The sequence below is a fragment of the Jaculus jaculus genome, chromosome 12 (genome assembly GCF_020740685.1).
Source record: "Jaculus jaculus isolate mJacJac1 chromosome 12, mJacJac1.mat.Y.cur, whole genome shotgun sequence".
Classification (NCBI taxonomy): domain Eukaryota; kingdom Metazoa; phylum Chordata; class Mammalia; order Rodentia; family Dipodidae; genus Jaculus; species Jaculus jaculus.
The window spans coordinates 26745385-26772779 of record NC_059113.1 but is presented as its reverse complement, the minus strand read 5'-3'; the positions used below and the strand labels follow the sequence as shown (position 1 = coordinate 26772779).

At 42.2% G+C, this 27395-nt stretch overlaps 1 protein-coding gene across 3 annotated transcripts in view; it reads left to right on the top strand.

The window, feature by feature from the left end:
- Tacc1 (transforming acidic coiled-coil containing protein 1) overlaps positions 1-27395 on the top strand; it is a 56736-nt gene that overhangs the window by 4520 nt on the left and 24821 nt on the right. For 2 of the 3 annotated variants that reach the window (XM_045131879.1, XM_004668998.2), the window contains exons 3-5: positions 16533-17631; positions 21362-21422; positions 24655-24862. In XM_045131879.1, the coding sequence (XP_044987814.1) occupies positions 16533-17631; positions 21362-21422; positions 24655-24862 (1368 nt within the window). The remainder of the gene's footprint in view (positions 1-16532; positions 17632-21361; positions 21423-24654; positions 24863-27395) is intronic. The other variant, XM_004668999.2, reaches the window with a different exon arrangement.

The window sequence follows — 27395 nt, the reverse complement described above, 5'->3', positions numbered from 1 at the left end:
TAATGCACACATCCTGCTACAAATGATTTCACTGAAATTTTTTATATGTGTGTGTGTGTGCACATAAAAGTGGATGTGTGTGTGTGTTCATGTGTGTATGGTGGCCATTTTATTTATTTATTTATTTATTTATTTATTTATTATTGAGAGAGGGTCTCTCATTGGCCTGGAGTTCACCATTTAGTCTAGACAAGCTAACCAGAGAGCTCTGTGGATCTGCCTGTTTCTGTCTCCCCAGTGTTGGGATTGCAAATGTGTGCTACCACATCTAGTACTTTCATATGGTTTTAGGATCAAACTCAGGTCCTTATGCTTGCAAGGCAAACCCCAGGCCTGAGCAAAAAAAAAAAAAATCTTTTAAAAAATCTTTTACTTATTTGCACAGAAAGAGAGAGAGAGAATAGATGTGCCAGGGCCTCTAGCCACTGCAAATGAACTTCAGATGTATGCACCACTTTGTACATCTTGCTTTATGTGGGTACTAGAGAATCAAACCCAGGTTGTTGTTAGGCATTGCAGGCAAGTGCCTTAACTGCCAAATCATCTCTCCAGCCCCTCCTGAAATATCTTATTTCTGAAGGGTTTATTTTGAGTATTTGTTGTATGTGTGGCATATGCACTTGTGTGTGCAGATGCATGTGGAGGCCAGAGAAAGACTTTATTTCCCTGAGATGGGGTCTCTCTTGAGTCTGGAGCTCTTGCCATTTTTCCTGCTGAGCTATCTCCCCAGCCTCAAAATTCTCAAGTCATTTCATTTCAAGTCATTTCAGCACTCTGGAGGCAGAGGTAGGAGTATTGCCATGAGTTCGAGGCCACCCTGAGACTACATAGTGAATTCCAGGTCAGCCTGGGCTAGAGTGAGACCCTACCTCAGAAAACGAAAAAAAAAAAAAAAAAAAAAAATCATTGAGTGTGTGTGTATGTGTTCCTTGTAGTCTTGAATTTCTGTGATTCCAGCAGATACAGACTACTTAAGACTATGTCTTCTGAAGCGGGTGCAGTGGTACACGCCTTTAATTCCAGCACTTGGGAGGCAGAGGTAGGAGGATTGCTGTGAGTTCGAGGCCACCCTGAGAATATATAGTGAATTCCATGTCACCCTGAGCTCGAGTGAGACCCTACCTCAGAACTCCCCTGCCCCCAAAAAAGACTGTATCTTCTGTAGGAATGATTTGTCAGTTAGGTGTTAGCACTGACACTTGTAATGATCCTGGCTTCCTGGTGCACAGTGGTCCTCAAGTGTATATTTTCTGTGTTCTGCCTGTCTTACCCTTGTTCTGGTACCCACTTCCTAATTCCTTCAGTTACAGGGAAAATATCATTTTTCTTTTCATTGGAGCCATTTTAAGAGCATAAGTAAATTCTGAAATGACTCTTTTCCTAGTCCTATGCCAGGAAATAAACAGGATCAGGCTGTGAATTTTTTTTTTTTAAATCACAGAAAGAAACTAGTTTCTGAATAGCTAGTACAATAAAACTCTAGCCAGAGGAATTTCTTGAAGACACCAAACCAGTGGCTTTCAAGCTTGGGCTGGCAGTCTGGCGTCTGCTCTCTGTCCACTCCCAAGGTTGCAGCTCTTTCCCCTCCTCCCCACCTCCTCCTCACGCATAGAATGGGGAGCTGTGGATTTGTTCAGCTGTTTCAGCTTATGAAAGCTGTAGTGGTTTACTTTGTCATTTGGGGCCCCCATTCCTTGTGTTTACCCCTTTAGCCTCAGATTGTTCCCTTCCTCTGAAAGCAAGAGTCCTAATTACTGCAGAAGTTCACATTATTCTTGAGTAACTAGTTAAACCTCTCCAGCTTGATATGCTAGGTATTTCAAAAACATAATGCAGCCCTCTGGGATAGAACAGGGTGAATGGAATCTACCATTTGCTGCTGGAAGTTTTGTGGAAAATGTAGTTATTAGTTGACACATTTTGGTTGTCTGGGTTGGATCAACAAACCATGCCCAAAGGCCAAATTTTTGTCTTTCTATCTTTCTTTCTTTCTTTTTTTTTTGGGGGGGGGGTTCTCCAGGAGGAAGAATGGATTAAGTATACTTAATATTTATTTCTTTATTTGAGAGAGAGAGTGATTATGGGGGTTTCAGGGCCTCCTGCTGTTGAAAACAAACTCCAGACACATGTGCCACTTTGTGCATCTGCCTTTATGTGAGCACTAGGGATTCAACTCTGGGCCATCAGGCTTTGCAAGCAAGTGCCTTTAACTACTGAGCAAGCTACTGAGCTGTCTCCCCAGACCTGGATGTTATATTTTTTTTTTCTTGTTTGTTTTTCAAGGTAGGGTCTTGCTATAGCCCAGGCTGCCCTGGAATTCACTGTGTAATCTCAGGGTGGCCTCAAACTCATGGTGATTCTCCCACCTCTGCCTCCCAAGTGCTGGGATTAAAGATGTGTGACACCATGCCCAGCTAGATGTTATATTTTTAAATGATTAAAAAGTTGTACTAACTGAAATTCACATGTCAGCTCCCTTAAAACTGTCTGGAAATATAACCATACTCATCTGTTGAGCAATGAGCACAGACACCAAGTATCTAGCAAAAACCTAGAATATTTTCTCTGAGGTCAGAAAAGGTTTCTTATGCCATATCCATAGTTATGCTAAGTTCAGCAAAAATATAAAGTTGGGGTAACTTGGAATAATGACTTTAAAAATAAAGACAAGCTAGTAGCAGCTGTACCTGAGCATGGGAGAGCAGGGAACTGGGGGTCCCCGGTGTAGGTCTGTGTGATCAGAGAAGGCTTCGCTAAGGGGACAGACTATTGGGCTGTTAGTCTCCTTTACAAAAATGGAAATGATGTAATTGGTCTGTCAGTGGACCTAATTTTTAAATGACTGAAATAGGTAAGAAGTTTTTAAAAACATGAAAAAGAAATTAGGGAAGATTGAAGAAATTTTTTTATAATCATTCAATACATGTACCTACATAGACTTTTCATTTGTTCTCATTAAGTATTTTTTTAAGTTTATTTATTTATTTGAAACGGGGGGGGGGGATATGTGTGCCAGTGCCTCCAGCCACTGCAAACGAACTCCAAATGCATGCACCCCCTTGTGCATCTGGCTTACGTGGGTCCTGGGGAATCGAACTGAAGTCCTTTGGCTAAGTGGTTAAAGCAAACGCTTTAAGTGCTAAGCCATCTCTCCAGCCCCTCATTAAGGTTGTCTTGGTTTTTTTGGTTTTTCGAGGTAGGCTCTCACTCTAGCCCAGGCTGACCTGGAGTTCACTGTGTAATCTCAGGGTGGCCTCGAACTCCTACCTTTGCTTCCCAAGTACTAGGATTAAAGGCATGCACCACCATGTCCGGCCCTCATTAAGTAGTTTTAATACAACATTGGATGTTTGAGAATATATTATCCAAGAATATAGCTCTCTCAAAGTGGTTGATATAGTATATTGAAATGCTTTGGATTATACTGATACATAAAAACTTAGAAAATAGACCTTTTTAAAAATCCAAGCCCTAGACTTTTTCTTATGCTTTATAGCATATGTATAAACAAACTTATGCAAATATTTTTCTGCAGATACACATTGAAGTATTCCACTCAAATCTGCAAGCATGTTTTTGGAAGGATTCAGTAGAATATACTTTCCTTGCTTCCACCAAGAGATTGCTTTATTAGAATTTTCTAGAGATAATGTGACTAATAAGAACCCTTTATGTTACACAGACCAACAAATCTTCCCTGTGTGTTTCTGTCAACGGTGTCCCAAGTTAAAGCTTTTATTTATTTATTTATTTATTATTACTATTATGGTGTGATTAGCTGTTTCACAGAATTTTTAAAAATTTTTTTTGTTGTTGTTATTTTTATTTATTTAGTTGAGAGTGACAGACAGAGAAAGAGGGAGAGAGAGAGAGAGAATGAGCGCCCCAGGGCCTCCAGCCACTGCAAACAAACTCCAGATGCATGCGCCCCCTTGTGCATCTGGCTGATGTGGGTCCTGGGGAATCGAGCCTCGAACTGGGATCCTTAGGCATCACAGGCAAGCATTTAGCCGCTAAGCCATCTCTCCAGCCCAGCTAATTTAATTTTTTATATTATGTGATTCTATTTGAAGACATTTAAGCCTCAAAAACCTTAGCAGTATGATGCAATTCTATTTTTATCTGTATGATACTTGTATTTCCCCCTGAGGTGGGGATCTCTCTCTCTAACCCAGGCCGACCTGGGATTCACTATGTAGTCTCAGGCTGTCCTTGAACTCATAGTGTTCCTCCTGACTCTGCCTCCCAAGGGGTGGGATTAAAGGTGTATGCAGCACGGTACTTTTAAGTCACAAGCTAATGATTCCAACTGGTAGATGGACTCATCCATGTTTTCTTTGTTATTTTACTTATCACAAGATAGATGAGCCTTGTAGAAAGTACCTCTAATCTATGCAGTGCTCCACCCAAGAGAAGGAATTCTTGCCTGCAGAAAGCGCAGAAAGCAGAACCACAGAGAATCAACAGTGTTTGAATAAAACCCCCAGGGCAGGGTTCAAAGTTCTGCCTGGACAAAGTAAAAACTTTCATAACCTTCAGATCATATGAGTACTAAAATCAAGACCTTCTGAAGAAATTGTAATGATTCAACTCATTGCAGAATTGCACTCTCCTGGTTTAGTCTTACCTGAGCACCAAGTGAAACAAATTAGCATTCTTGGCTAATTTCTGGTGGCTGAGTCATTTTCTATCTATGGGGTTGGGGAACAGTCAGCATTTCTTCTAAAATTACAATTCCACTGTTTAATCACCCACATAAAAAATGGATGTATTCCAGAGTCCCTTCAAGTTAGAGTAGTCCCAGCAGTGCAAAGAAAGGAGGTGATCAAGACAATACAATCCCACCAAAACTGACCCCCAGTGAGACTTGTTTTAGATGCCTGACAAAAAAAAAAGAAAAGAAAAGAAAAGAAAAGAAAAGAAAAGAAAAGAAAAGAAAAGAAAAGAAAGGAGGTGAAATAGCAAGTTCATGCCAGGTCTAGTGGTGCTCACCTGTATTCCTAGCACTCAGGAGGCAGAGGCAGGAGAAGCAGGAGTTCAAGATCATCCTTGGCTACACAGTGAGTTCAAAACAAGCCTGGGGACTTGAGAGATGCCATAGCGGTTAAGGTGCTTGCCTGCAAAGCCAAAGGAGTCATGCTCAATTCTCCAGGACCCATGTAAGCCAGATGCACAAAGGGGTGCATGCTTCTCGAGTTTGTTTTCAGTGGCTGGAGGCCCTGGTGTGTCCATTCTGCCTCTCTACCTGCCCATCCACCAGATAAATAAATAAAAATAAGATATTTCAAAACCAGCCTGGGATACATGATACTTTGTCTCAAAACAACAAAGTATATATCAAAGTATATTAAACTAAAAAGTAGCCATAGTATCTTTCTCTATGAGCAGTAAATTTTGCCCATAGGGCATAACTTGGGATATGGCTTCTCAGTCATAATAGAAGCCCAGAGTAGTTATGGAAGTTCATGGTTGTCTCCAAGCAGTCATTACAAGAGGTATTGATAACCTAGGTTTATTGATTTTGGCTAATGACTGTAAAAGTAGGTATTAGAAAGACCTTCCTGCCTTGAGTTGAAGATCTCACCCTACCCTTTGCATGTAATAGCCTAGGTCTTTTTTTTTTTTTTCTTTTTTGGATCTGTGTGTGTGTATATGTGTGTGTGTGTGTGTGTGTGTGTGTGTGTGTGTGTTTGTGCGTGTTGGTCCTCACCCTCCACCTTGTTTGAGGCAGGGTTTCTTGTTCTTTGCTGGTGTGAACACCAGGCTGGCTGACAAATGAGCATCTGAGGATTCTCCTTTCTCTACCTCCCATCTAGCCACAGGAGTGCTGGGATTACAGAGGTGTGCTGCCATGTCCATCTTTATGGGGATGTGAACTCAGTTCTTCACACTTGCAATATCAAGTGCTTTACCCACTGAGGCATCTCCCTGACCCTGGCCTAGTTTTTATCAAGTCACATGCATAATTATATTTGCTGCTGGGCCAAGCTGCAAAGGAAGTAGTAATGATATATTATCTCCTTTAATTCACACATGAAAACATGTCTTGACTTTCTGTTGGGCACATGCAGATCCTTACCTGGTAGTCCAAGCTTCTCCTTTAAAGAACTATTTTATTTTTATTTATTTATTTATTAGAGGGAGAAAGAGGCAGAGTGAGTAGGGGGAAGGAGAGAGAAAGAATAGGCACACCAGGGCCTCCAGCCACTGCAAATGAACTGCAGACGCATGCACCACGTTGGGTCCTGGGGAATAGAACCTGGGTCCTTTGGCTTTATAGTCAAATGCCTTAACTGCTAAGCCATCTGTCCAGTCCCAAGTTTCTCCTTTCTTCTTCTTCCTCCTCCTCTTCCTTCCAGAGCTGTATTCCCAACCCAGAGACTCACATGTGCTAGGGAAGGTGAGTGATACTCCGCATACTCTCAGGCCCCAAGTTCTCCTTCCCTTCATTCCTTCCTCCTCTTTTTTTTTTTTTTTTTGAGACAGAGTTAGTATGTAGGCCAGGATGTCCTTGAACTCATGATCCTCCTACTTTAGCCTTTTGAGTGCTGGAACCACACCTGATGCAGGAGGATTACAAGTTTGAGGCCAGCCTGAGCTGCATGGTGGGATCCTGTCTCTAAAAAGAAAATCCCATGGGTTGCAGGTATGGCTTAGCAGGACCCACGTTAGCCAGATGCACAAGGGGGCTCATGCATCTGGAGTTCGTTTGCAGTGGATGGAAGCCCTGGCGCGCCCATTTTCCCTCTCTCTCTCTCCCTCTTTCTCTGTCAAATAAATAAAAATAAAATATAAAAAGAAAAACCCAGAAAAAAAAAAGGCTAGTGCTATAACTCAGTAGTAGAGCACCTGCTGAGCATGTAGTAGGTCCTGAGTTCAATCCCCAACACTGCCAAAACATGCAAATCTAGAGCTCTCTGAAACATCCGTGTTTTCTCTCCAGGAAATCTGAATCTCCTCTCTTCACTGTCAACCCAGGAGGCTTAGAGGAAATAAATGGTCTTTTTTTTTTTTGGGGGGGGGGGTTCAAGGTAGGGCCTTATTATAGCCCAGGCTGCTGACCTGCTGACCTAGAATTCATTATGTAGTCTCAGGCTGGCCTTGAACTCACAGCAGTCCTCCTACCTCTGCTCCTAAGTGCTGGGATTAAAGGCATGTGCCACCATGCCCAGCTGTAAATGTTCTTAAACTGTGGTCAGAACAGGGTGTGTGATGGGAAAAGCATCTGCCTAAGTGACTGTTTAAGAAGCTAGTGGGGACTGTGTCTTCAGGTGTGCAAGCAAGCTCAGTGTCTTATGGAGAGGACTGAGTTCAGGAATCAGTGTCTGACAAAAAGGACAGTGTTCAAGGTCCACAGCCCTATCAGGTACATACAGTAGAAGCAAAAGGCATCACAGTAAGCTGCAGTGCGTTGCAAGCACGTGGCTTCCTTAATGCCTCACTTCCGCTCCTCAGTGATAAATAAAGGTAGAGGGACGGGTTCAGTAATAGCATTTGCTGCTTTCTCTGATTGAGTCATGTTTGGGTGAGGAGAGCAGGTGTGTGAACGCTGCACCTACTTTGTGGTAGAAAGTGCTGGGTTGTTTTATTTTTGGTTTTGCCAGTGGTGCTGGGAGTTGCACTAAGGCCTCACCCAAGGAGTCCTGTGGGGGAAGTCTGTTACCGTATGACAAATAACTCCAACATTTAGCTTAAAACAATAAGCATTTATGGTGGAGAATTTGGAGTTAGCTCAGCTGGGTGATCTGGCTTAGGTCATTTGTAAGCATGCAGTGAAGGAATTTTTTGGCCAGGACTATAGTCATTTGCAGACTTGACGAAGGTTGGGGGACCTTCTAGTGAGGCTTACTCATTTGTTTGGCCAGGTCGTGCTGGCTGGTGGGAGGCCTCAGGTGTCATGTGGTCAGTGTCATCAATGTAAGGCACTTGGCTCTCCTCATCTCCTGTGGGAGTGATCTACATGCCAGCAAGTTAGACGTTTCAGAAGTTACAGTGTTATTTCTACAGTATCCATTTGGGGACAGGTCAGGCCAGTGGTGTGACTACCAGGGGTGAGACTCAGTGGGAGGCATTCTAGAGCTGGTGACCAACCACAAGACTCTTCTACTTTTTTATTTTTTGGGGGGGGGGGGTTGCGAGGTAGGGATTAGCCCTAGCCCAGGCTGACCTGGAATTCACTATGTAGTCTCAGGGTGGCCTTGAACTCATGGCGCTCCTCCTACCTCTGCCTACCAAATACTGGGATTAAAGACATATGCCACCACGCCTGACAATATTTTATTTATTTTGCCACAGCTTTTTTATGTGGGGTCTGGGAATCTGAACTCGGGTGCTAACACTTGTGTGGCAAGTGCTTTATCTACTGAGCCATATTCCCTCTTCTACTTTTTAACAACACTCCTACCAAAGGGTGTAATTTCCTAGTCCACCAGCTCTCCCCTCCCTCCCCCCACACACTGCTTCCTTGTTTGAGGCCCCCTCACTGCCTCCCGGGAACCTTCTCGTTGCCTGTTTTCCTGGAGCTCAGGGCCACTGGTGAAGTCCCCAGCCAGGACTGCCATTGTTGTGGCATGTCTCCGTGTATGGCCACCATCACTTTGCCTGGAAGCATTGCTTGCTAAACATTCATTTCTCTGTTTTTACCCGTCTCAGCTTCCCAGCTGTGTGGGTGGTTGCTACTTTTTGAGAAAGGCAGTTGGTATTTTGAATTCTCCAGCAATTATTTCTGAGGAGATTGCTGCTCGGCAGCGACAGATTGGAGTTATGCAAGTTCAGATCTCTGCTGTGGAGTCCCAGTCGTGGCGCCGTTCGTTCTGCCCTTGCTCCTCCTGCTGGTGGAGTCTGAGGATGAAGTTCTGCTCAGGGCCTTCTGCCTTCAGTCTGAGCTAGATTTCTACTCGGCCTAAAATGTGGCCTCAAACAAATCCAGGTGGTTCCAGAGCTGACAGACACGTTGTGGGTGAAAGAGCCCCCTGTTGGTCTTAGATCCTTCTGGAAAGGGCTTTGGCTTCCTGGTAGGCAGGCACTTCCTTGTTTACAGGCACCTTACCTTATCATTTTGGCCTCCAGAGGATAAGGTTTAGGTCTCTTTTTATCTGATTGATTGTGTTTAGGGAAGAACCCAGGGACTCACATATAACTAAGCACATTCTTTACCACTGAATTACACTCCAGTTCATTTGGATCTTTTTCTCAATGAAATGGCATAAAGTACTGTTTTGGAAATTTGAAGTGATTTCTTCAGTCTTAGCACAAGTTGTTTTTTCGTCCCAGTTAATCAAGTGGATTTATAATTTTTTAAAAATACTTTGTTCTTCTTTATTTATTTGACAGAGAAAGAGGAGGAGGAGAGAGAATGGGCGCACCATGGCCTCCAGCCACCGCAAAAGAACTCTAGACGTGTGCACCCCCTTGTGCCACTGGGCTTCTGTTTGGGTAGTGCAAAGAGGAGTAAGAATGGGAAACTTGTGGATCACAGAGCTCAGAGGGGATTAGCTGGCTCATTTCCCAGAGCTTAACCTTGGCATACACGTGTGTGCATATGTATTTTTTTGAGGCAGAGCCTTACACTATAGCCCAGGCTTCCTTATACTTTTGCAGTCCTGTCTCAGCCTCCTGTGTGCTGGGATTATAGGCATGAGCCACTTTGCTTGGATCCCAAAGATGTTTTAGCATTAAAAGACAAGGGAAGCTAAACTTGGTGTTACATCCTTCAATCCCAGCACTTGGGAGGCAGAGGAAGGAGGATAGCTGTGAGTTTGAATCCAGCTTGGAGCCTGGGCCTAGTGAGACTCTGTCACAAAAGAGTAAAATAAATCTCCTTTCTACTCTCCAAATAGGATAGAAAAACAAAAATGAAAGTCTTTGGGACTGGACAGTTGTCATATTTCTAGGATATTTCTTGTGCTTGGTTATTTCCATTTTAGAAGAAAGGAGGATGTCATTTTTTCTACCTCTTTTCTGTAAATAGAATGTATCTAACACATTCCTCAAGAATAATTTAAAATCTAAAGTTGCTGAAGTAGTGGTGAGATGTAACACTTCTCTAAAGTGTGTGTCCCTACAAGTGACACATATGAGACTAATTCAAATATCTTCTGAAGTGTAAACCTGTGATGTAGTCCTAATCCTTTCCTGTAGCATCTGAGCTTCCATTTTGTTGTTATGCTTTTACTAAGATAGAGTTCACGTGCTGTGCAGTTTACTTGACTAAAAAGTGTGTGCAACTAAATGGTCTTTTTTGTGTGTATGTGTGTGTGTGATGTTGGGGATTTGAATCCGAAGCTTTGGGTATGCTAGACAAGCTATGCCCACCCCCTTTTTATTTTTATTTTGAGACAGGGTCTCACACTATCCTCAAACTCATGATCTTTTTACCTCAGCCTCCCAAGTAGGTAGAATTATAGGTGTATACTGCTATACCCTGCTAAATGGTCTTTAATTTTTCAATGAGGTTTGTAACTATTACTCCAACCTAATTTTTTTGAACATTTTATCATTCCTAAAAGGAACCCTATACTCATTACACCTGTTAGTAGCTACATACCATCTCTTTGTCAACACATCCCATGATTCTGGGCAAATGATGATCTCTTTTCTGTCTCAGTAGACTTGTTTATTCTGGACCTTTCGTATAACTGGAATCATAGTTATGTGGTCTTTTGTGACCAAGTCTGTTTTTTACCATACTCTTTTCAAAGCTCAACAACATTGTAGCAAAGATAAGCTGTTATTTGAAATGTCTCCTAAGGTATGGTAGGAGAGATATATAGCTTTTATTACTGTATTGTTGTCCCTCTGTATCCTTAAAGGAGATTAGTTTCAACACCAGGAATGCTTACATCCTTTACATAACATTGTATATATTTGTTTGTATTTTGTGCATAACCTCCCAAATACTTTCTCTTGAGAATGCATGTTACATAATACAGTGTAGTTGCTATGCAAATAGTTGTTATATGATTTAAGATATAATTTCATCAGCCGGGCATGGTAGTACGCGTCTTTAATCCCAGCACTCAGGAGGCAGAGGTAGAAGGATTGCTGTGAGCTCAAGGCCAGCCTGAGATGACATAGTGAATTCCAGGTCAGCCTGAGCTACAGTGAAACCCTACCTCAAAAAACCAAAAAAAAAAAAAAAAAAAAGATTAATTTCACAACAAAAAGTCTGTGTACTACAAATGCAGTTATTTTCTGAATATGTTTGATCTGCAATTGGTTGAATCCACAGATGTGGAGCCCTTGGAGAGCCAGATGCATACTGCTATGATTGAACTTCTCTTTGGCTAGTTTATGGTTGTTAATCTCTATGTGTCTGATGTATAAATAGAACTACCATAGGTATTTATGTATAATAACAGTCTATTTAAAGTAAGGTACTTGAGATTTCAGGTCTTGAAACCAGTTTCTTAAGGATAAGGGGAGGGCAACTATGTAGTTTTGGGAGAATAATTTAATCTGTAGGGTTTATTGTATAGGCGTCATTACATGATAAAAGGCCCATGAGTAGCTCATTCTCAAGGAGATCATAAAGTGGCCAGTCCTGTGTTCTGTAGAAATTTGTTTCGCTTGCAGCATACAATGGATGTTTTGGTATCACTAACAACTTCAGTAACATTATCTTAATGTTGTTAAACCTCACCTGTATTGCTGTTTGTTTCTCTAAGACAGCTAGCCTAGAACTCACTGTGTAGCCCACACTTGTCTTGGACTTATGATTCTCCTGCCTCTGCCACCCAGGTGCTGGGATTATAGGTTTATACCACCATGCCCAGCTCTGCATAAAGTTTTTAGTCATTGAGCTCTCTTCACACCACTAGTAGCAAGAAGGCAAACACTGTTTTTGTTCTTTTTCTGGAGGACTCACGGGTACAATTGGTGAATGTTCCGTGGAATCTGAGAATTTTCCCGGTTTGCTATGTTAAGATTGCTCCCTCCTTATTAATTATGAAGCAAGGAGGGTTTTCTGTCACATTGAGGCAATATGTTTATTCCTGATTCTAAATAGAACCTATAGCTTATAGGATATGGATGTCTTATCTTTTATTAACAACACTTTTATATTTTATCTATTTGAGAAAAAGAGAAAGAGGCAGATAGATAGAGAGAATGACACATTAGAACCTCTAGCCACTGCAAATGAACTCCAGATACATGTGCCACCTTGTGCATCTGGCTTACATGGGTCCTGGGCAATCAAACCTGGGTCCTTAGGCTTCATAGGCAAGTGCCTTAAACACTAAGCCATCTTTCCAGCCCATGGGTGTGTTTTTGACACTAGTTAGTTCTTTGATTTTCCAGCACCAACTACATGGCAAATCATGCCTATTCTTTGTGTGTGTGTATGTGTGCCAAGTATTTGTGTGGTATGCTGTTTGTAATGTTCAGAGTATGAGCATGTGCAGATGCATGCACCCCCTGCTTGTGTGTGCAGAGGTCAGAGAACAGTGGGTGTCTTCTTACCACTCATCTGTGTATTTTCTTGAGAGGGGGACTCTTCCTCTACCTGGAACTGCTGTCCCTCACCTTAGAAGGCTGAGACAGGAGGAGTATCATGTGTTTGAGGCTAGCTTGGGCAACAAAGTGAGCTGCAGGTCAGCCTGGGCTATAGAGTGAGACCCTGCCTCAAAAAACAAATAAGCAAGCCAGGCGTGGTGGCACACACCTTTAATCCCAGCATTTTGGAGGCAGAGATAGGAAGATCATTGTGAGTTCTAGGCCACCCTGAGATTACAGAGTGAATTCCATGTCAGCCTAAGCTAGAGTGAGGCTCTACCTCAAAAAACCAAAAACCAGGGCTGGAGAGGTGGCTTAGCGGTTAAGCGCTTGCCTGTGAAGGCTAAGGACCCCGGATCGAGGCTCGGTTCCCCAGGTCCCACGTTTAGCCAGATGCACAAGGGGGTGCACACATCTGGAGTTCGTTGGCAGAGGCTGGAAGCCCTGGTGCGCCCATTCTCTCTCTCTCCCTCTATCTGTCTTTCTCTCTGTGTCTGTCGCTCTCAAATAAATAAATAAATAAATAAACTAAAAACCAAACAAACAACAACAACAAAACAAATAAGCACACATTTTTGTGATGATTAAATTTAACTTCTAAAATTCAGAAAGGTTTTTTTTTTTTAATTTTTATTTATTTATTTATTTGAGAGTGACAGACACAGAGAGAAAGACAGATAGAGGGAGAGAGAGAGAATGGGCGCACCAGGGCTTCCAGCCTCTGCCAACGAACTCCAGATGCATGTGCCCCCTTGTGCATCTGGCTAACGTGGGACCTGGGGAACCAAGCCTCGAACCGGGGTCCTTAGGCTTCACAGGCAAGCGCTTAACCACTAACCCATCTCTCCAGCCCCAGAAAGGTATTTTATAAACTTGAATTTTAACCCAGAATATCTTCAGCATAGTATCTAGAAGAGTTAACTGCTTATCTCAGTTTTTTATACTTTGGCATTCTATGCTCTTTCTTTTAAATGTGTTTTGAAGTGGGAGGGAAGAACTCTTACTACATGAGAACAGTGTTTCCCTGAGTAAGCATCAAAGGAGTCCACTGCAGAGCAGGGCTGTGCAGACTGTCCTTCCGTTTGCAGAAGGCTGATGACTGACAGGGAGCTTCACTAAGAGCAGCACATGTGGCGGCAGTAGACACATTCGTCTATCTTTGGATTTCCTTTGTTTGCTTTGAGTTTCTTTCCTCAGCTGTTCTGTGTTCTCCAAGCCTCCTGGTCATGCTGTGCTTGTGAGTCAAACTCACTCACGTCTTTCTACAGCCCTTTGGCACTTTAGAAGAAGGTCTTTAGGGAGTCGAAGATTTTTGTGAGAATAGAAAGATATGTAATGTAGGTTAGTTATGTAACAGTGCTTTCACTTGAAAAGCAAGGTCTGTAGCTGTGGCTTGAGCTAAATTAGTAGGAGATAGGGAACGGGGTATATTTCTGACAGTAGATAGGCTAGAAGTTTCTATTCTAGGGCAGAGCTAGATATGTGGGCCAGCTGATGCTTGGGCATTTGCTGATTGATAGTGTAAGAACAAATACAATCTCACCCGCTATTCCTCAAATTGTATGTACAGTTTATTTTTACTTGTTTTGTGTCTCCCACAGCTTCTCAGACTGGCTTAATTGAACAAAAATACTCTTCTACCCTGTTAGGACATTTTGTTGGTGACAGGGTATGCTGAGGTGGGGTCCACAGTATCTGAGTATAGGTTACCTGACACCTGCCCTGAGGTGGTCAAGAAATGACCAGAGAAGCAAGTGCTTTTTGGCAAGATTTCTGCTGTGTGCTTAGGCTGGAGGCTTAATTAGATGAAAGTTGCTTTCTTTTCTTCCCCATCCCCCATGACAGGACTGGTGCTATGGCAGAAACAGTTCCCAGCCATTGCCTGCCGAAAGACAGTGATACCAGCAAGTGAGCAGTGTGGGAATGAGGCTATTTCACACAAATCCCTTTGGATGTAGAGTAAAAATGCCAGGCAAGAGTTTGCAGTTAGCAGGGAGGGAATGACAAGTGGCTGGCCAGCCCTCTTTAATCTGTAGAGCCACCATGGATGTCCAGGGATGGTTGGGGGCCAGTGCTGGGTTAGAACCTTTTGTCTCCTAGATATGTGCTCCTTTTTTCTTTGTCCTTCTTTCCCAGCACTGGGGCTGTCCCCTGCCCAAGCATTGGTAAATATACCTTCACTTTCTCGAATGTCAGGCTCTCAGAAGCAGCAATTGATGAAGATTAGAAAGAGGAGGGAGGGGCTGGGGCAATGGCTTAGCGTTAAAAGCTCATGCTTGGAAAGCCCAATGGCCTGGGTTTGACTCCCCACTGCTCACATAAAGCCAGATGCACAAAGTGTCACATGTACCTGGAGTTCATTTGCAGTGGCAAGAGGCCCTGGTGCACCAATTCTCTCTCTCTGTCTCTCTCCTTGCAAATAAACAAATAAAATATTTCTTAAAAATTGAAAACAGAGGAGGAAGAGAAGCTCCATCTATATCTTGGAGAAGAGTAGAGCAGAGATGGGAGGGTGCCTTTGAGGAGTGGACTCCAGTGAAAGAAGCTGGTGAGTGTAGGAATCTTAGGAAGAAAAGAACTGCTTCTTTCCTGTCTATAACCTTTTTTTCTAGTAAAACCCCAAGTAAAAGAGATTTTTATTTCTTTTTAAAGGTGATTAAGGGGTTTACTGGGCCTAGTCTAGAGACAAATATTCCAGAAGAAAAAGAACATTGCTTTATGGTTTGTGTCTTAGTTAACTACAGGACATTTGTTTACAAAGTCATCTTGATTTTGTATTTTAAGAAAATATTTATTTTCAAGGAGGGAGAGAGAGAAAGAGTATGGGCATGTCAGGGCCTCTTGTCAGCAAATGAACTCCAGACACACATGCCCCTTTGTGGATCTGGGTTTACATGGGTTCTAGGGCATTGAACCTGGGCCAGCAGACTTTTCAATCAAGTGCCTTTACCTGCTGAGCCATCTCCCCAGCCTTGTGGGGTTTTTTGCTTATTTGTTTTTCAAGATAGGGTCTCGCTGTAGCCCAGGCTGACCTGGAATTCACTATGTAGTCTCAGGTTGTCCTTGAACTCAGAGCGATCCTTCTACCTCTGCTCCCCAGTGCCGTGAGTAAAGGCTTGGGCCACCACAGCTGGCTTGTGGGGTTTTTTGTTTTGTTTTGTTTTGTTTTGTTGTTGTTGTTTTGTTGTTTTTGAGTAGTGTCACTATGAAGCCTAGGCTGGCCTCCAACTCCTGGTCTCCTGCCTCTACCTCCTAAATGCTAGGATTATAGATGCATATCCCAGTGTCCAGCCTTTAAAGCAGCATCTATGTCTGCTTTTTGATTTTATTATTATTATCATCTTTTTTTGGTTTTTCAAGGTAGGGTCTCACTCTAGCCCAGGCTGACCTGGAATTCACTATGCAGTCTCAGGGTGGCCTCATACTTACAGTGATCCCCCCACCTATGCCTCTCTAGTGCTGGGATTAAAGGCGTGTGCCACCACAACTGGATTTGACTTTTTTTTTTCTTTTTTTGTAATTTGGCTCTTCTAGTTATTATGTGTATAGAAAAGACCATGAACTGGCCATGGCATGGCTTTTCATTTGTGTTTGTAACAGTTCATTTAGTTCTATTCTGTGGTATAGGGAAAAGTTGTGTTTTTAACTTCCATAGATTCAGATCTATTTCTTGTGTAAAATTCTGACTAGACCTGTCAGATGGGCCTGTGAGTGGCTCTGATGCTTCTCTGCATCCCTATAGCTAAACCTTGGTGTGTGAAGATCCCTCCAACTCAGTATTAACCCTCACAGTGTTAATGTCACATGATACATACCATCTATACAAGAAGACCTTTGCTTTACTTAACCTTCTTAAAATAGCTACAGCATTAGCACACAACTTTCCTGCCCCAAGGAACAGGTGTAGTCCTTTCTGAGTGGTAGACCTGCATAAATGAAAGTAAAGAGGAAAGAAGTTAATCCTTGCATAGGGGGATTCAGATGTATCTATCAGTACCTGAAAAGGCACTCATTAACAGATTGGCTTTCTTTTCTAGAGTCCCAAGAAGCTGAGGAGCAGTTGGTTGCAGAAGTGATTGAGAAACATTCCTCTGAGGCTCATTCTAGACCTTCAGAAGATGGGGCACCAACAGTGAGCATCGGTTCTCTGTCAGGCAGGGATGTCAGAGGAGAACTTGATCATGATGCCAGCAAAATCTCAATAGTGAGGCCATTTTCAGTAGAAACCAAGCATTCTACAGATGTCCCAGAACCTCTTGGAACAAGAGCAGCCTGTGGCTGTGTAGCTGCTGTCTCAGAAGATGCTTTGTCCTCTTTGGCCCCAGACACCTCCCAGGACCAGCCAGTGGCGGGAGGCAGCATGCGGGTTTCATTTGAGGTCCCCAAAGCTGATCTGAAGACTGGGAGCCCCTGTCCAGAGCCTGTGGCCAGCAGAAGCAAGCTAAGAAAGCCCAAACCAGTCTCCCCAAGGAAGAAGATAGTAGGGGGAAACTTCTCTGAGGCCGAAATTGCTGTGGAGGGTTTGCCTCTCCCTTGCCAGTTGATTCCTGGTGAATGTGATGAGAACACACATACGTCTGTTCTAGGAGGTACCAGGGGCCAGAAACCTTCCCTTGACCTTAAAGAAGCTTCTGTTGCTTTCAGCAGTGACACCAGTGACTCAGGGGTTGAACTACAGGAGTCCAAGAACTCATCTCTCAAACTTGAGTTTGATTTCCCAGAAGATATGGAAAATGTCGAGGCCAGCAGAGCCCTCCCAAGGAAACTTGGCAGGAAACCTGGTAACAAACTGATGCCCAGGATACATAAAGATGGCATCAGTAAGCCAGTAGGTGTAGAACAGCCTGCAGACCCAAAAATCCAAGATGTCCCTCTTTCCCACAGTTCTATTCAGCTAGATCCTAGTCAGTGGGATCACCCCAACTTTAACCCCTTTGGGAGCCACACCATTCTACAAAATTCCCCACCCCTCTCTTCTAAGGGCTCCTACCATTTTGACCCAGATAACTTTGATGAATCTATGGATCCCTTTAAACCAGCTACAACTTTGACAAGCAATGACTTCTGTTCTACTACTGGTAGTCATGTTAATGAACTCTTAGAGTCACCCAAGAAGGCAAAGTCGCGTTTAATAACGTGAGTGACAGCAGGTGTTGTATGTGGTGGTTTGGTGTATTATCTGAGTGTGGCAGTTGGTTACTTTTGGTTTTGGTGAATTGTGTCTATCTTTGAGGCACACTGGGGCAGATACAACACTTCAAACTTTATTCTGCATTCTTCATTCTTTTCCCTCTTGTGTGGAATTGGGAATGCTAGAGGTTTCCTTTGTAGATTTATGCCTTGTTTCTGAAACCTTAACTTATTTAGGTAAGCTCATTTCTCCCACGTTGGATACTTTTTTAATGTTTAAAAAATCCGGTAGACTTGAGGTTTGCTGATGTCCTCTTCAGGAACTCAGCTATGTAGAATCCAAGTCATCAGTGGTAGCCGCCATCTTCAGGTTCTTTCAGACAAAAATTCCAAGCATACAGGTTATCTGTCTAGTGTCATTAATGTTCAAAATTATTTGAAAGGGCTTTGTTGAACAGAAAGCTCTAATTTTCCCCCACTTTTGGGGATTCTTATCTCCATGTAGTTTCTGGATCATGAGCAAGAAGAAGAGTTTCTGTGATGATAAGAATCCAGAGTTCTAATGGCCAGTTAAGTCCTCAAAAATTTATCATGTAGCTCCCCCACTCCATTTCTCCTGCGGACCTGGCTTTTGCACATCTTTGGAGTTCCTAGAATGATCCTCAAGCCACATTCATGCCAGGTTTCAGTTTGACTTTGCTATAAAGGCACTGTTTACAAGTCCTGACACCTTATAAAGGATTGGATGTCAAGGATTAGTGGCATGGAAGATGGGATGGGAAAGGGGAGCATCACAAGTGTCATTGTTGCAGTTGTCATTAGATTAGCTGGGGAAACACTTCTCAGCATTGTTGTGATGAAAAGAAGAAAGCATCAGATGGGAATTATGCTAGAAAGGAAAATATCCAGAAGTTTAAAGAGTAGAAGTGTTGATTTGAAGACCAAGCAAATGCCATTAGTAGTTCTTAATATGTTCTCTGACTTTGAGCTATTAAATGGCTTTTAAAAATATTCCTGATTGGATATCAGCACACAGTCTACTTTGTAACTTTTAAGGTCAAAACTATGTCTAGGTAGCACCTGGGGTATGGACTGGGCAGGTTGTCCTTTAAAGATGTCTATCAAAGTTAGAAAGAATCTTTTGAGAGTTGCCTTTTCAGGACATTCTTTTTTTGGTTGTTTGTTTCTCTCTCTCTCTTTTTTTTTAAAGCAGTATCTTACTCTAGCTCAGGCTAATCTGGCACTCACTCTGTACCCCAAGCTAGCCTTAAGCTTGTGGCAAACTTCCTACCTTAGCCTCCTGATGACTGGGATTATAGCCACCACTTGACTCCATTGCATTCTTGTAAGATTAAATCTGGGCCAGTGAGGAAGAAGCATGTTCTGTATTGTATATTTACTACCAAGAAACACCTTCTTGAGTCCTGCCATCCCTGCCTGGTGTTATTTTCCACCTATCCTGTTTTTGTGGAATGAGCTTCTTAATCTTTTGTAGCTCCCATATTTATTTCTTTTAAAATATTTATTTATTTATTTATTTGAGGGAAGAGTGGGAAAATGGGCACATGCCAGGGCCTCTTACTACTGCAAAGGAACTCAAGATGTATATATCACATTGTGCATCAGGCTTACATGTACTGGGGAATTGAACCGGGGCTGGTAGGCTTTGCAAGCATTTTTAACCACTGAGCAATCATCCCATCCCACTAATAAATTATTACCTAAGCAGTGCTAGATCTCTTGTGAAAACTAGGACTTGGTGAGCCTACTTACAGGAAAAACTATAAATCTAGGTGTGGTAGCAGCATCTTAAGTGGACAGTTAGATGTTTTGTGGAGCATCAAAAACATGTATATAACTAGCATCTAGATTCTTCTAAGAAATGGAGACAATATAATACAATTGGAATTTTGCAGACCAAATAACATGAATGATGGGAAATCATTTTAAGCTTCTTTTTTGGGACATTGTCCCAATCTGTAGCCCAGGCTGGCCTAGAAATCTAGCTCCTTCTGCCTCAGTTTCCCAAGTGTTGGGATGTGCCACAGTGTGCATGGCTTATTTTAAGCTTTTTAGTGACAGTTATTGTAGAGATAACCAGATGTCTTTTCAACTGTATTTTTGCTTAGGCATTGCCTTTGACTTGGAATTATACAGCTAGTGTAAGTGTGCTCAGCATCAGGAAAGTAGTCTTTCTATGCCTTACACATCAAGAAGTTTACTTTCCATCTGTAAATTTGGATATATGGCATTTCTGAGTGTTGAGGTCTTGATGTCATTCACTCACCAGTGCTAATGTTCATGAATATGACATTTTTAATTTGTTTCTCACCTCATATTAAAAGCAACTTTACATCTACTAGATCAAAGATACCCCAGTCTTTACATGATTTTTCCATCTGTCTGTCTCTTTCTTGTCTCTAATTTTGTTGGTGCATCAGGACTACTGAGCAAGTGAAGTTTCTCTGTTTTCTGTTGTAAGTACTCCACTGCTGATTCGGTCCTGGTAGCTGCTGGCCCTTCTTCTCCCACCACTGCTCTGTCTTTCCATTGCATGTTGGCTTCTCTTCCTGATTTTGACCTTCCGAGGATTTGTTTTGCATTTCATTTGCCACTTCATAAGTCAGCTTAGCCTTGCAATCATCTGCACCTAAGGAGTGGAGGTGTCCCTTCCACCTGAGATGCTTGCGTTCCCTGGCTTAGCATGTGGCACTTTGAAACAAAAGTTGGCTTGGCCCCAAGATCATACAGCCATGGTCTGAAGGGCTGCTCTGCCATTTAATGCTGGAAATAATTAGATTTTTTTTTTTTTTTTGTGGGATGCAGTTGTTGGCTTGGAGCAGGTAATAAATTTTACTGATAAATTTTACTGAGTCAACTTAAGCTTGGTGGCCAATGACAGAGTATTAGGAAAAGAAAATGAACCAATGACTGTGCACATTCTGGTAATTTATGTACTTGTATTTGTATTTTTTTCCCACCAAAGAAAAACAAGTTGGGAGAAAAAATTATGGTCAGAGTGGCATATTTGCTGAAAAATCTTAAGTTCATTAAAACAGAGCATAATCTGAATTAGTCCTATAATAAAACATTAAGTATTCATCTAAAAAAAATCCAGGTGTTACAAGTTTTCCTCAGTCTTACGCGTTGTACAGTTCTTAGTACTTAGTTTTCACCTTTCTACTTACAAGAATGGTAACAATTTACTCAAAATACTTTATATTGACTGCAATTCTTTTCTGTAAATACCCAGGTCTAGACTGGCTGTCTTAGAAGATTTCGGTGGCTTTTAGTGCAATAAAGAATTTTCAAAGAATCTGGCCACGTGTGATAATTTTTCTGGAACATAAAAGCCTAGCAAGTGAGGGTCAGTACGGAATATCTCTAGCTGCAAAGGCTGCCCTCGGGCTCTTGAAAGGGCTACTGATGGCGTATAAGGAAACATGGTAGGGCTTAGAGTACTGGTGTTTGCTACTCACAGATAACAGTGGAGAATGAAGCAGCCCGCTCTCTCTTATTTGGGCTTGTAGTATGTCTGCGTCTCTACCCTGCAGATGTATGATTGTGTGGCACTGTGCACTTGGCTTCTTTCCACACACCTGCTCCTCTGCAGGTGTGTGATTGTGTGACGCTGTGCGTGGCTTCTGTCTGCACGCCCTGCTCTTTGCTTCATCTTACACTTTGAGCGTTGTCACTGGGATTCCAAACTGGCTTGTCTGTTTTCCTCTCTTTTTAGGAGTGGCTGTAAGGTGAAGAAATACGAAACTCAGGCTCTTGCATTGGATATTTGTTCTCAGGTAGGTTTGTACCTGACACCACTCTTGTGCCTTAGAACAGTGGTCCCCTGACTGGCGTTTGTGTCCCTTGGGTACTCAGCTTTAAGGAAACCCGTCATCAGATCCTTCATATCTTGAACTCATTCAGGAAAGCCCCTAAAGAGCAGGGAAGTCTCACCATGACCACTTCTTCACCTAAAAAAGTTCCATTCTAACCAATGGTTCTAACCACTATAAAAGGTTTATTACCACAGTGTGATATTGTCCAAGTTATCAAACAAAGGGACAATCTGAAATAGTTGTGTAGAATAATTGGATAATTTTTTTACTCAGGTGGCTTTCCAATTTATTACTTTCAACAAATACAATTTAAAGTTAACATATTGTATACAATTTGTGTGAGAAACTTGATGTAATTTAAGATGTCAAAAAGCTGGGGGCAGGCCAGGCATGGTGGCGCACACCTTTAATCACCACACTTGGGAGGCAGAAGTAGGAGTATCACCATGAGTTCGAGGCCACCCTGAGACTACATAGTGAATTCGAGGTCACCCTGGGCTACAGCAAGACCCTACCTTGAAAAAAAAAACACAAATAACAACAACAACAAAAAAACAAAATACTTGTTTGTATACTTAAAAAATTATATATATATATATATATATATATATATTATAAATATATTTTATAAATATATATATATATATATTTTTTATGTTTGCTAACAGAGTGATTCTTTGTTACAAAAGTATGAAATACTCCCTCAAATTTTGCCAAATCAGACAGCAAGAACTATCAAATTAATTTTGATTTTCTAAAAAGAAAAAAAATCCTATATATTATACTATAAAAGGTTGAAACTTAGTGTAACCAAACCTACTTTTTTGTTTGGTAACTCATGTAAAAATGAGCAGTATTTTGCAGATAGACCATGAATTCATAATTGTAATGATAACTTGCCAGAGTAAACATTTTAAGAGACTTATGACCAAGGAAACATTAATTCTTTAATAAAGAAATGTTCCAAAGGCCTAAAAAAAAAAAAGACATTTAGTCATACAAGGGTATTTCAATGGAGCAACTTCTTGATGGAAGTGGAGTAGAAATACAAATTCAGAGAGAAAAAAGAATGCTGCAAGTTTCTGTTAAAGAATTGGTTTGTGCCAGGCATGGTGGTGCACACCTTTAATTCCAGCACTTGGAAGGCAGAGGTAGGTGGATCACTATGAGTTCAAGGCCACCCTGAGACTACATAGTGAATTGCAGGCTAGCCTGAGCTAGAGTGAAACCCTACCTCAAAAAACCAAAAAAAGGAAAATAAATGAACTTGTTTATATACTTTAATATATATATATGTATATATATATTAAAGATATATATGTGTGTGTGTGGATAGATAGATAGATAGATAGATAGATAGATAGATAATTTATTTGAGACAGAGAAAGAGGCGGGGGGCTGGAGGGAGAAAATGGCATGCCAGGGCCACCAGCCACTGCAAATGAACTTCAGATGCAGATGCACCCCTTGTGCACCTGTCTTACGTGGGTCCTAGAGAGTTGAACCGGGAACCTTTGTCTTTGCAGGCAAATACCTTAACCAGTAGCCATCTCTCCAGCCCCTTGTTTGTACACTTTTAAAAAGGGCCACAAGATCATTGGAGTAAACTGTATTGTATTAAACAGGTTCAGTATTTAGAGAATGCCAGATATTAATCACATCCTTGGTGATTATTCAATGATAATTCTCTGATATAATTATCAGTAAAGAATTTATTCTGGGGCTGGGGAGATGACTGAGTGGATTAAGTAAGCACTTGCCGTTCAAGCCTGAGTACCTGAGTTTGACCCTCCCCAGGCCTCACAGAGAAAGCTGGGAGCAGTGGTTGGCCTGCCTCGGTAATTCCAGCACACTGAAGGTGAGGTGTGTGGCTCAGACAGGAGTTCCCAGAAGCTTGCAATGAGTGTAGCAAAGCAAAATCTCAACAGAAGAGGGAGCTTGAGAGAGAGAAAGTGCCTCAAAATTCGGTGGAATGAGGACCAACTAGAAAGTTATCCTCAGACCTTTATACATAGGTCATGGTGTATGTGCTGACACTCTCACATGCACACACATACAAAAAAGTACTTATTCTGAAAATTTTTAAATGTGTCCTCAAAGTTCAAAAGATTGATATTTGAAAAAAAATAGGTGGTATATAAATGAGAAGGTTGTGGTCTTGGATCACTTACCATTCTTACAAATTTAAGCTAGAAAAGCTCAAGTTGTCAAGTTTTAGGCTCAAATCACATAAGCTGATTCTAGTAAAGATCGTATGTTATGATTGAAAGATTCCAGCTTCTTCCTCATTTTGTAGCTGGATCCATGGCAAATCCTACTGGACATCTTCATGGGGCTGTGGCAAATCCTACTGGACGTCTTCATGGGGCTGTGGCAAATCCTACTGGATGTCTTTCTGGGGTTGTGGCAAATCCTACTGGATGTCTTCATGGGGTTGTGGCAAATCCTACTGGATGTCTTCATGGGGTTGTGGCAAATCCTGCTGGATGTCTTCATGGGGTTGTGGCAAATCCTACTGGACATCTTTATGGGGTTGTGGCAAGTCCTACTGGATGTCTGTATGAGGCTATGGCAAATACTACTGGACATCTTTATTGACCCATGGCAATTCCTACTAGACATCTTTGTGGGGCTGTGGCAAATCCTACAGGATGTATTTATGGGGCTGTGGAAAATCCTACTGGACGCCTTTATGAGGTTGTGGCAAATCCTACTGGATGTCTTTTGGGGGCTGTGGCAAATCCTGCTGAATACCTTTATGAGGTTGTGGCAAATCCTACTGGATGTCTTTTTGGGGTTGTGGCAAATCTTACTGGATGTCTTTTTGGATTTGTGGCAAATCCTACCGGATGTCTTTATGGGGCCATGGAAAATCCTACTGGATGTCGTCATGGGGTTGTGGCAAATCCACCTGGACGTCTTCATAGGGTTGTGGCAAATCCTCCTGGATGTCTTTATGGGGTTGTGGAAAATTCTACTGGATGTCTTCATGGGGCTGTGGCAAATCCTACTGGATGTCTTTTTGGGGTTGTGGAAAATCTTACTGAATGTCTTTTTGGGGTTGTGGCAAGTTCTACTAGACGTCTTTATGGGGCTGTGGCAAATCCTACTGGACGTCTTCATGAGCTGTGGCTACTTGCTCCAATACCACCCCCTGAAGGGTAGTGTCTTTTCTGTTGCATCTATTTCCCAGGATGAAGGAGGAGTGATTTCCCAGGCTTCAGACATTTCTAATAGGGACGGCCATGCTACTGATGAGGAGAAACTGGCGTCCACATCATGTGGTCAGAAATCAGCTGGGGCTGAGGTGAAAGGTGAGCCAGCGGAAGACCTGGAGTACTTTGAATGTTCCAATGTTCCTGTGTCTACCATAAACCATGCGCTTTCATCCACAGAAGCAGGTATGGAAGTATCTCTTCGCCTTTTATGCACACAGGCAAGACTATCTTAGAGAGATGGAGAATGGAGGGTAGATTAAGATGCTAATCTGCCCTTGGCTCTTTACTGTAAGAGATGCAGGAAAGTGCTTACCACAGTCCTAGGGACAAACAGATAAGTGAGGGCCAGTCTTAAAGTGTAGCAATTTTAAATGTTTTATATATTTGACTTTTTGTAATTATTGTGCTCATTGTTTAAGTAACAGACATTATAATATGAAGCATGCTTAGTTAAGCCTGACCTGTGTAGGCACTGTTCTGAGTGGGTTACATGAAACTCATTGCTCCTCACTAGGCTATGCTTTTCATATTCTTCAGAGAAACAAAGTTGCTAAATCAAGTTCAGGTGGCTAGCAGTGGAAGGTATTCATTGCATGGTTTATGGCTGAAATTCCATGACAAAAATAGGACTAGCAAGAGAAATTCATACAAATTTATTAAAGACAAGGTTTTAAAAATTTGTTTGCTAATGTTTTGCAGTACTGGGCATTGAACCCAGAGTCATGTACCAGTTAGGCAAGTGCCCTGCCACTGAGCTGCATCCCCATTTTTTTGTTTGTTTTTGTTTTGAGATAGGATCTGTGTGGTCCAAGTTGGCCTTAAACTCATGATTATCCTGCTACCATCTCTTGAGTGCTGGATTACAGGTGTGTACCATCATGCCTACAGTAATGTAAGTTTCCCAAGATAAAAGAATCTTCCAAAATGAAGGACAAAGAAACAGAGAACTGTTTCTTTTTAATAGTAGTTTGAGATAGGGTCCAGTTTGTGGTGTTGGCTGTCCTGGCACACAATATGTAGACCAGGCTGGCTTTGAGCTGGAACTGTTCCTCCTGTCTCTGCCTTGCAGGAGCTCGGATTGTATGTGCCACTATGCCCAGCAGAAAAACTGTTTTTGTGGACAGTAACACAGAAGTGTGATTTGAGGACAGAAGGGAATGGCCGAATGGTGAAAGCCAGAAGGAACATAGCAAGGCCCACTTGTTCACATTCTTGGTGTCTCTGTCTTTAAGGATGATGTCATTTTTTTCTTCTGAGCATCAGGAAGACCCCTCCTGAGTGAGCGCCTGTTACTTATTTTCAGTGGAAGATAATAGAAATCTTCCTAGCATGTATTGGAGAGGACCAGTGGTCCTGGTTTAGCGAGGTGTGCTGAGCAGTGTAGCTAGTGTGGTGGGGTCAGGTTCTAGCCTAAGCAGCCTGACCCTGCAGTGTTGACCTAGGGCCAAAGTAGGAAGTGACTGTTACACTATATTGGGCTATTTTACTATATTAGGCTACTGTAAATTTTCCTGTAACAAATGGTCGATTGAGGTTGACCAATGTCTGTAAAAGCCATAACATTCTAACAAGGAACCTAGACTAACCTGGCCTGTGGCCTCTTACCACAGGAGTCTATGTATCACTCTAGGTGGAAGGCCAGGTCTTAAGTCCCATGTCATAACTGTGGCCTGCAGCTTCTGTTATGACAAGTTATTCACATTTGTGTATGTATACAATTTTTTTAAAGATTCAGATCTTCATGAGGAACACAATTTAATTTGTGGGCTTTCATATTTAAAACCCTAAGTCATGCTGTGCTGTCAAACCAAGGAAACACGTAGGATGTCAAAACTTAGAACAAATTGTTGCCCCTGACCTCCTGCATGTCCCCCTGGTCTCAGTTTCCCATCAGCGTTAATCACCTTTCCATTACTATAGCCCAAGATAATAAACCTGTGAAGTGGAAAAATTTATTTTGGCTCAGAGTTTAGAGATCTCAAATCATGATCAAGTGGACAAATTGCCATTTGAGAGTGTGCATGGGCCAATGGCACAAGACATATGGAGAGGAAAACTGCCCACTCATGGCCAGGAAACAGAGAGAGGAAAGGAAGGGTCTGGAGTCTCACTGCCTTCTTTGATGCACCTCCTGTGACCTGAGACCCTCCTGCTCACTGTACCTTTTAATGCTTCCACAGCCTTCCAATAGAGCCACTCTGGGACCAAGCCTTGAACACATAGGCCTGTGGTGAACATTCCAGATTGAAAGTGTGACACCACCTATAAGATAAATGTGCCACACATTGTTGATTTTTTTCCAAAGGCTTTATGCTTAATGCCTTCATTTTTTTCTTCTGCATGTTTTTTATTTTTTTATTATCAACTTCCATGATTATAAACAATATCCCATGGTAATGCCCTCCCTCCCCCCCACTTTCTCCTTTGAAACTCCATTCTCCATCATCCCCTCTTCCTCTCAATCAGTCACTCTTATTTTGATGTCATCTTTTCCTCCTATTATGATGGTCTTGTGTAGGTAGTGTCAGGCACTGTAAGGTCATGGATATCCAGGCAATTTTGTGTCTGGAGGATCACATTTTAAGGAGTCCTACCCTTCCTTTGGCTCTTAAATTCTTTTGCCCCCTCATCCGCAATAGACCCTGAGCTTTGGGAGGTGTGATAGAGATATTGCAGTGCTGAGCACTCCTGTCACTTCATCCCAGCACCATGATGC